The sequence below is a fragment of the Dreissena polymorpha genome, chromosome 1, assembly GCF_020536995.1.
Source record: "Dreissena polymorpha isolate Duluth1 chromosome 1, UMN_Dpol_1.0, whole genome shotgun sequence".
Taxonomy (NCBI): Eukaryota; Metazoa; Mollusca; class Bivalvia; order Myida; family Dreissenidae; genus Dreissena; species Dreissena polymorpha.
The window spans coordinates 64,562,226-64,571,546 of NC_068355.1; the positions used below are offsets into that span (position 1 = coordinate 64,562,226).

The following is a 9,321-nucleotide window of genomic DNA, read 5'->3' on the forward strand; positions in this document are numbered from 1 at the left end:
AACTTTGTTTTCGCCCACCAAGAAATCGCCTTCCACATAGAAATTTAAATCTGCAAGAACTTTGTTTTCGCCCACCAAGAAAGCAATACCACACTGCCAACAAACGCTTAATATACCGACAGATTATGATGAAACGACAGATTATAATGAAACGAAGGCGATGCTGGAACTTACAGAAGCACAGCTTACATGTGTTACAGAAGACTGCATGTCAAATGAAGAGAATAATGACACTGAATCCAAACTACGCAGCCTTATTCCAACAGTGGCAAAAGAACTATCTCAAATGGAAGGTCATGAGAAAAATCTATTAAACTTTTTTGAACTTGTTGCTAATAAGCAATTTCCTCTTGACAATATTGCGTATCTACTATGGATTGACGTTGTTAAATGGTACTCAAACTCGTCGACCACTCAAATGAGATACGGTAAAACATCAAAAATGTTTTGGAAGATAGGATGGAGAATCTTTGGAAAACGATTCCTGAACTACATGGGAGGTTTCAAACACCATGGTGAAACTGTATTAAAAATGGATTCAAAGGGAAAGTTTGAACCAACGTCTTCAGAAATAAATTTTGCAGTGCCGGATGTTCATGTCTTGAAAGATTTTAAACCTTACGATCACAGTCAAGAGTCGACCCCTGGAATTTTTCGGGACACTTTCAATCAGATGAGCAAGTTTCTAGAGAATAAATCAGCTTGCATTACCTTTGACGGTAAAAAAATTAAGCAAGGATTGACCGAGGACAGTGGTGATGTTAACCTGTAAGGCTTTGAAAAGGGTCAATCTTTGTTTGAGCGTAAAGAGTCGCTTGAAATTGAATTACAGACTATTATCAATTTGATTGACAAGGCTGAAGACTTTGACTTGACGTACAAACAAAGCGATACACCTGACGATTTTATGTGTAGCTCTGATGTTGACATCAAAGAAGATATATTCAAACAAGTAGCTAACCTAGCTGAAAGTATGTGCCAAGTTGAAAAAATTAAGGTCAAGAAATTATATGCTAAAGACAGGTTGATACAAAACAGCGGACCTGACTGGCGTAAAGGGAGATACGATACATGTATGCCATTAGCGCTATAACAGCTTTTATTTACGATATTGATAGCTACATAAGCACTGCCAGAAGTATTTCAGACAAACTGTGTTGCGTTATCGCAGCAATGAACGGAGAAAAAATTATTGTAGGAAACAAAGTCAATCTTGAAAGAGAAGATAGATATGTGTCTATTGAAAAGTACAAGACACGAGTAAATGACGAGTCAAACCCACGTCTTATTGCTCAAAGATCACATGAATGGCATGCGGTACGAAAAGAAGCTAAAGTAACTGGCAGCACGCTATACGGTGCAATAGGGTGTGATGGACTCGCAAAACAGAAAGAGCATTTTGAAAAAATAATTTGTGGAATACCAGAAAAGGAACACTCATTAGAAGTGAAAGCTGCAATGAAATGGGGTACAGACAACGAAATAAACGCAGTTAGCACAATTGTTGGGAAAATATTGCCTGTATTTGAGGCAGGTCTGAAGTTTTACGAAGAGGGGTGTGTTAGAGTGAATGGTGATAAAGGAAATGTGTTCATTGTGGTATCACCTGATGGTTCTCTTCGAAAGGATGACACATTTGAATCCACAGAAGTGGCTATCGAAATAAAATGTCCAACGCGACATGTTCATACTGAACTACCGTCACGATACTATCTTCAGTGTCAGACAGAATTGAAAGCTCTTGATGTTCGGCGGATGTTATACGTGAGTTGGACCGAAACCGACACAACTGTCTTCCGAATGGAGCTTAACGACGACCTCTTAAATAAGGCACTTAAAGTCGCGGAAGACGTGTATGGGAGTGACAATCCCAAAAAACCAACGAGGCTTGGCGACGCAAAGCAATTGAAAACTGAATTAAAAAAGAAATCAAACGAAGTCAAAATATTAGGCCGCGTATCATCATGCCAACAAATGAGTTTGGGGGAAAACGAATACTGCGAAGCCCGATTTACAAGTGTGGACCTCATATCATTGCTTAGAGAATTATATCAGTGTACGAATAAGAAGTACGAGCTATTGCGAGAAAAAGCGTCGGAAGCGGTCGTTTTTTTGCTTGCGGACCTAGATAGAGGATGGCAGAAGAATGCGGTACGTTGCAGCCCAATAGCGTGGTTCCCGAAGGGATACAGTCTGGACTGTGAAACCATGCGATTTATTGCGGAGGAAGTTCATACAAGATGCACCCAGACTGGTATCAATGTACCATGTCAATCATTTGATGGTCAGTGGCATCCCTTGGTTGTGAGGTCATTAGATGGTCAACCTTTAACAGCGTTTCAGCTACAAAAAGATCTCTGGAAAAGAGTTGAAAAGATGAGCAAAAGTGCACTTTTAGTGGAATTGAAGTCCATGAACAAGAATGTCATAGTAATGCACATAACGGACCAAAATAACCGCTCCAAGCAGATTGTCGCAACAAACGTGGGTATAGCATTACCGCGTTTCAGAAAACTGATTCAGAATTTTTTTTTTACAAAAAACGATGTTCCGAGTAAAGAGACGAATCATGGACTTGATAAATTGGTGTGTGAAATTTTCGCAAGCAATGTCAATGACAAAACCTTACTGGATGAACTTGAAGATATAGACTGTAATGATGAATCTTGTGATGAAACAGTTATTGACTTTGAACTATTATCAACAGAACAGAATGAACCAGTTGAAAACTCTATGGCATCAAATTTAAACATCCCCGTGAACAAAATATTAAGTTCATCGGACATGGGTTTTTTTTAATTCCTCTTTTGAAAACTACAAAGGACGTGAACAAGAAAGGGAAGTGGGAAAACGTGTCAGAGGAACATTTATTACAATACTTTGGAAGTGTTGACAGCATGAAACAATTCTTAGACATTGAGCTTAGAGTGATCGTACGATATTTAAGAAAGTCAAAGGGAATGCTTGGAGTAAAGGAATCCGAAAAGAAGGACACGAAAATTGCAGGCATTGCTGCATTTCTTGGTCTGCCTGTCGAACAACTCCATAAAAGCCAGCAGGCGAAAAAAGTTAAAGTCGTCACTTTAAGAGAGTTGGCTGCAAAAACGATATCGAAGTATACCAAGGAAGAACTTAACGTGTTTTTTGCTGAATACAAGTGGCCATGTGAGTACAATGTCTGGAAAGAAGAATTGGACAACATTACTGTTAATGGATCAAAAATTGATTGGTTTTACAAACCAGAACACAGCCTGGTTCGAAATCAACATGAAATTAAGTGTATAGAGAGCACACACCTTCTCACAAGAATGAGGCGAAAATCATGCAAAGGTGGGTTAGATATGCTTACAAATGAAAGTTGGTTGAAAGTCGCTAAACAGAAGAAAACGAACTTATCGCAAATAATGGTTGAAGAAATTACAGATCCAATGTCGGCTGCTATGGCAACTACCCATTTCTGTGAGGATGTTGAAGTTCAAATGATACGGAATGGAGATTTGCTTGCTGCCGCTCTTTGCCGAGATGTACGAAACTGGTGGAAATCCGAAGACCAGGGCGGGATAAGTGCCGTAAATCGAATCAAAATGCGGGAGCCTCTGAGAGACAGACTGCTGTCGCATATTAATCTTAATAGGTAAACTATAATTTGATGTTGTTTCTTTTCATAGTAATCGATTGGATATGAGATTGGATATGACTAATTCGTATTATAAGCACTGATGAAAATGATGATTATGAAAATGATGATAATTGTGATGATAATGATATTGGTGATGACTATCGAACATGATGATGAATATGGTAATTAATGATTTTTTTTAACTTTGACCTTGAAGGATGATCTTGACCTTTAACCATTCAAAATGTGCAGCTCTATGAGATACACATGCATGCCAAATATCAAGTTGCTATCTTCAATATTGCAAAAGTTATGGCAAATGTTAAAGTTTTCGGACGCCCGGACGACGCGGACGGCGGACGAGCTGGCTATGACAATACCTCGGGTTTTCTTCGAAAACAGCCGAGCTAATTATCATGCTTATAGTTATAATGATAATTATTATAATGATGGCGATGATGTGATGAAACCGATACATATAAATTATACGTTATTTCAGATTCCCACCTGCGGGCCAATACGTCGGCGGGTGGCCACAACAGCTGTGGGAAGCCACTCTAGCTAATATAGATGCCAAGGCGTACCTGTATGGTCTCGTGCATGGTGGGACTTACAATGTTCGCGCGTTCAGCTCTTTGATCGGGGAGACGTTCTTTTCGGAACTAACCCTGAATGACAAAAGAGGTCACGGAACAGTATCATCAAAAGAATTCGGAGAATTCATCGGTAGATCTATCGAACAGCTGCAAGTGCGACTTGATCCCGAAAGGTACTTCAACGCCAATTTGAATCGACTAATATGAACATCGATTACGATAAGTTACGAGTTAACGTATCTCTGAATTTGTTTAGTATCCGACTGATAATAAGACTGTTGAATGCGGCAAAACAAACCAATAAACACAAAATTAAATAATTCTTTTTTAAAACAAGATTATATTTTATGAACTGGTATTTTATATGTGTGATGTATTTGAAAGTATATGTATGATTATGTAAAAACATATCGACATATATTTGCAGGACGTTTTGCTTCTGCACGTCCAAGAAAAAGGTTTACGATACAGTGGACGAGGCATTCGATGAGCAAGAGCTCGGCTGCAGTCTGATGAATGGCTCCTCTAGACCGGCAACCGATCTTCCAAATGCAATTTCGACAATGTAATTAAAACGTATTGCTTGTGGTATATAACAGACATAGTATATTAACATTGGTAGCGTATCTTTTGTTCTGTACTAAACGGTCATATGACGGCAGTCAGTTAAAATATTCACAATTTTTCTGGGTAAGCGTGTTTACCAGTACTAAGCGCATATTCTCATTACATAACGTAGAACTACTGAATATGCATGAGAGATGATTTACCGTAAAACGGCTTGATCTCGGGATGTATTTCCGAGCTGGATCAAACCCGCATCCTTGACCTGTTGTCCAGCAGTCCGTCAACTGAGCTAACCGGCCCGGACAATGCGAATTGTATAAAAAGGATTTAAATATACATTTTAATATATTTTGTTAAAGTAATGATTCTTCAGCCTACCAATACCGGTACATTAACATTGTTTATCTAAGCTTTCTGAAATATTCTTACATGAGTAGACAATAATGTAAGTGTTGTATATGTCATTCATTTTATTTACCTCATAATTAATCCCTATTTTAACTTATAATGAATTAATCCCTATTTTAACTTATAATGACAGTGACCACGCGTTCGATTTGCCTGGAAGGAAGCGATTGCCCGGGCGTAAAAGAATTGACCATGTCGCCACAGAAAGAAACGCTGTTCAGAAAGGGGCGCTTGGGGTGCGTTGGGAGAAGGCCCGAACTAACTACAGCAAAATGCTACCAACCAAAAGAATGGGCATCGAGTAAAAATGGCTGTGCCAATATTTAGACTTTCCGGTGGAAAGCCTTTAAAAAAGTGTGCATTATTTTTACACCGCCCTACATGTACAATGTTTCATTACACTATTCCATGTCCAATTGTCACTGCAGTTTTATTTATATGTTAGGTTGATCATATTAACAAAAATAGCATTAGCCCCACATTGTAAAATGTGTTTACCAACTTTCATATCCAAATCTGTTTTTATTGTATACACTAGTTAAGTACTTTATTATTTGGTATTTACCATCTGTGTTAAATTGAGGAGGTCAATTTAGAATGTCTCTGTATAAACTACGAACGATTGTACTTTCTGATAATAACTGTAGTATGTCTGCTTAAAGTGTTAAATAATTATGAATTTGATAGGTTTGTTTAGAACTGTCAAACACATCTTCAATGTTGTTCTTCTATCCGCCAAAAAAATGAAACGTCCATAATACCTTCTCCCTTTGGTAAATGATGTGCTTGTTTTAACTTATAACTTCGTGGGTATACTTCACCTGATATTAACAAAACTTATTCATATATGATATTTTTATTTCAAAGAGGACAGGAATAACATCGAACCATTTACTTCAAATTTGTGTACGTGTTAAGTGTTAAAGCAGTGTAAATTAGCATTCACCTTATCTTTATTAATTTTATTAATTGTGTCCTTTGCTAAATTATAAATATGTATAAGTATATTCAATAATGCATATTGTTATCAGCCTGTGTTAGTTATATATCAGGAAAAAAGTCAGTATGTTTATTATTTCAATTCGTTTCTTTAATCACAACATATTATCATATATTTCAAATAACATGATATAAAACGGGTAGTATTTCAGAAACATGTAACATAATATAATTCTCAATAACAAACTGACAAGAAGTTTTTTAAACATCCGACATATTATTGTAAATGTTTTTGTAATACGACCCCAAACAATATTTGAGTATTATTGGTTGTCAATTGCACAATATAACAGTAAATCAAAGTTTCAAATCACATAAATCAATATATAAATGAGATTAACTTTAAATCACAGCTTTAAATCACATAAATCAATATATACGAGATCAACTATAAATCACGGTTTTCAATAACATTAAACAATATATATGATATCGATTAATGTAGAGGCAGTTTACATTAATTAACATAAAATGAAGAAACATAGCTTGTACTGTCTAGACACATTATATGTTTAGTGTTTTGTTGATTTTTTATGCCTGTAAAGGTTTGTGGCGTGTCGGTATTCTTTACCGCAATGGCAGGCATGCGCTGCACGACCCTCGTGCTGACTAGCAGTGTGATCCTGGAGACCCTGCTTTGACGTGTAATTCGCACCACACGTGTCGCAAGTAAATTTTTCGGAATTTGCGTTGTGCACAACAGTCATGTGTTTTGTTACCTGTTGTCGGGTCGCAAAGAGTTTCCCACACTGGAAACATGCCTCGCGAGCCGCCTCTCCGTGAATATGATTTCTGTAAAAACAATAATATAGAGCGTTAGATGTGACGTGTTAGATATAGTCAGATTTTCAACAAGTCGCTTATTTAGCTTGTGCGCCAGCTATTTACATTTGTTACAACTGTTTGCTTGGAATTGACTAGTCGCCAAATGCGCGATCGCTCCGCCCACTAAGTTGTGTTTTTCATAAAACGCTTATTCCATTACTCCGACAGTCTTTGTTTGTCGGACCATGTGGTCGCAATAAACGAAATCTGATTGATTATTATATGAATTTGATTGACAGCTGGCGAGTGGTCAATACCACCCACTGTACTCAAATGTGGCGTGTTCTGAGAAAACTGGGCAAAATGCTTGTGCGTAAAGTGTCATCCCAGATAAGCCTGTGCAGTCCGCACAGGCTAATCCGGGACGACACTTTCCGCCTAAACTGAATTTTCGCAAAGAAGAGACATCATTTAAACCGAAACTTCCATAAAAGCGGAAATTGACGTCCCTGATTAGCCTGTGTGGACTGCACAGGCTAATCTGGGATGACAATTTACGCACAAGCATTTTGCCCAGTTTTCTCAGAACACGCCACAAATAATAATCGATTTTGAAATATGAATGTAAAACCCACAAGTTTATAGACATTTAACAACGAAAAAAATATCGAGATTCATCGTACAATATATTCCCAAGAGGAACACGTAATACTATTTATAGAGTTGGTAGCAACTTGTCTTATGTATAAAAACACACCAACACATCGAGAGCTATTTCACAAGATGGTTTAAATACCTGTGCATTTTTAGTTTATCCTTGTCAAAAAACATCTTCCCGCAACATCGGTATGGGGCTTGTCCTTTGTGCTGTCTCATATGGCGGCTGTGGCCACTCCTGGACTGAAACTGTCGGCCACACTCAGTACAAAGACGCGTCGATTCCATATTCACCTGAAAATTTCGGTTTGATATTTGAAAACACATTTTTTTCATTATTCATTTACGCGTTTGCATGCTAATATTACATGAAAAGTTGTAGCAACACATAGCAAGAGGAATCAACAACTATGGGTGACATTTCAATGTTGCCATACTTTACGTCTTATACGTATGCCTAAATACCCACACATTTACACAAATACACACTCGCATATAAAGCTGCAACCTGTGTGATTACCGTGACGTACATGAGCTCATCAAAGATAAGTATCAAATGAGGATTGCTGTTTTCCTATTAACGGGAACCCTCTGTGATCATCTCAAAAGCGGGACCCATTTAGATCATACACAATTTTGGTTCATAAAACTGTTTAAGACAAGTTTTAGATGTCTTCTTTATACAAGACCGCTGTATAAACATCAAACGAATACTCGGTTACAGATTTTAAATATAAATATGTCTCTTTTTGTATGCGGGAGAGTTATTCAATAAGTGAAACCCAGCAAAGATCACAAATTACATGGCGAACAGCTCCCGCTAAGAAATTTGTTACCTGGTAAACTCGAGATTTAGAGCGAATTTTACTACGAAATAAACGCTAATCACTTTCTTGCTGATATGGCTGGAAACAGAGCGGCATTTAATAAGTAAATACAAGTAATAAAGGGTATAAAACGGCGAAAAATACCTGTTTCGGCATTGACGTCGCCATCTTGATTGCCTTTAGATCATCACGTGATTACCTCCTCTGTTACAATGCTTTCAAATAAATATCAAAACGATGTCATAATTGCAGACGACAATATAAACTAAACTAGAGTTTAAGATAACCTAATTTTCCAAAGTACAATATATAGTTTCTTATGAATTCGAATTCGTATTTCTTTTAAACGAAAAACAACAACAACATTCCATTATACATATAGGATCTGGCACGAGTTGTCATATCATACCATATTTTATTAAACGAGTTCAGGAATTTGTTAGTAAGCGAGCCGTTGGCTCGCTTACTAACGAATTGCCTGGACGAGTTTAATAAAATATGGTATGATATGACACTGAGTATCAATCTTTTTTAATCACATGCTTGTCAATTAGCAAATTTAATAAATTTACGCAAAGATAGTAATAAATCCCGAATGTTGTTTACATTTCGTAACGTCATTTGACATTGCGACGTCATTTTAGCAAAATAACAAAATGCGATTGGCCAATAAACGAAAACTAAGCCAATGACAACGCTTACAAATGTTGTATTACACATATGTAATAAAAAAAAATGTCATGGTTGTATTACATGGGAAACAGGGTATAGCATGTGATAAAAAATATAATATCGCTAGGCAGTTTGACATAGCTTAGATCACAACAAGTTAATCACATGTTCAACGGATTTGCTTCAATGTCAATGTGAACGGAATGTTCAA

General features: G+C 37.1%; 2 protein-coding genes across 2 annotated transcripts; one reads left to right on the forward strand and one right to left on the reverse strand.

Annotated features, from left to right (window-relative positions):
- Window positions 1-3,404: 3,404 nt before the first annotated feature.
- Window positions 3,405-5,514, forward strand: LOC127878144 (uncharacterized). The gene is made up of 4 exons (XM_052424622.1): window positions 3,405-3,634; window positions 4,119-4,388; window positions 4,643-4,780; window positions 5,324-5,514. The coding sequence occupies exons 1-4, from the start codon at window positions 3,405-3,407 to the stop codon at window positions 5,493-5,495; spliced, it is 810 nt and encodes a 269-aa protein (XP_052280582.1). The 3' UTR covers window positions 5,496-5,514.
- Window positions 5,515-6,266: 752 nt separating this feature from the next.
- LOC127864647 (zinc finger protein 2-like) lies at window positions 6,267-8,657 on the reverse strand. Its single transcript, XM_052404490.1, has 3 exons — window positions 8,583-8,657; window positions 7,751-7,905; window positions 6,267-6,981 (listed from the first exon to the last, which is right to left on the reverse strand). Exons 1-3 carry the CDS (start codon window positions 8,604-8,606, stop codon window positions 6,702-6,704), a joined length of 459 nt encoding a protein of 152 aa, XP_052260450.1. The 5' UTR covers window positions 8,607-8,657; the 3' UTR covers window positions 6,267-6,701.
- Window positions 8,658-9,321: the final 664 nt, after the last annotated feature.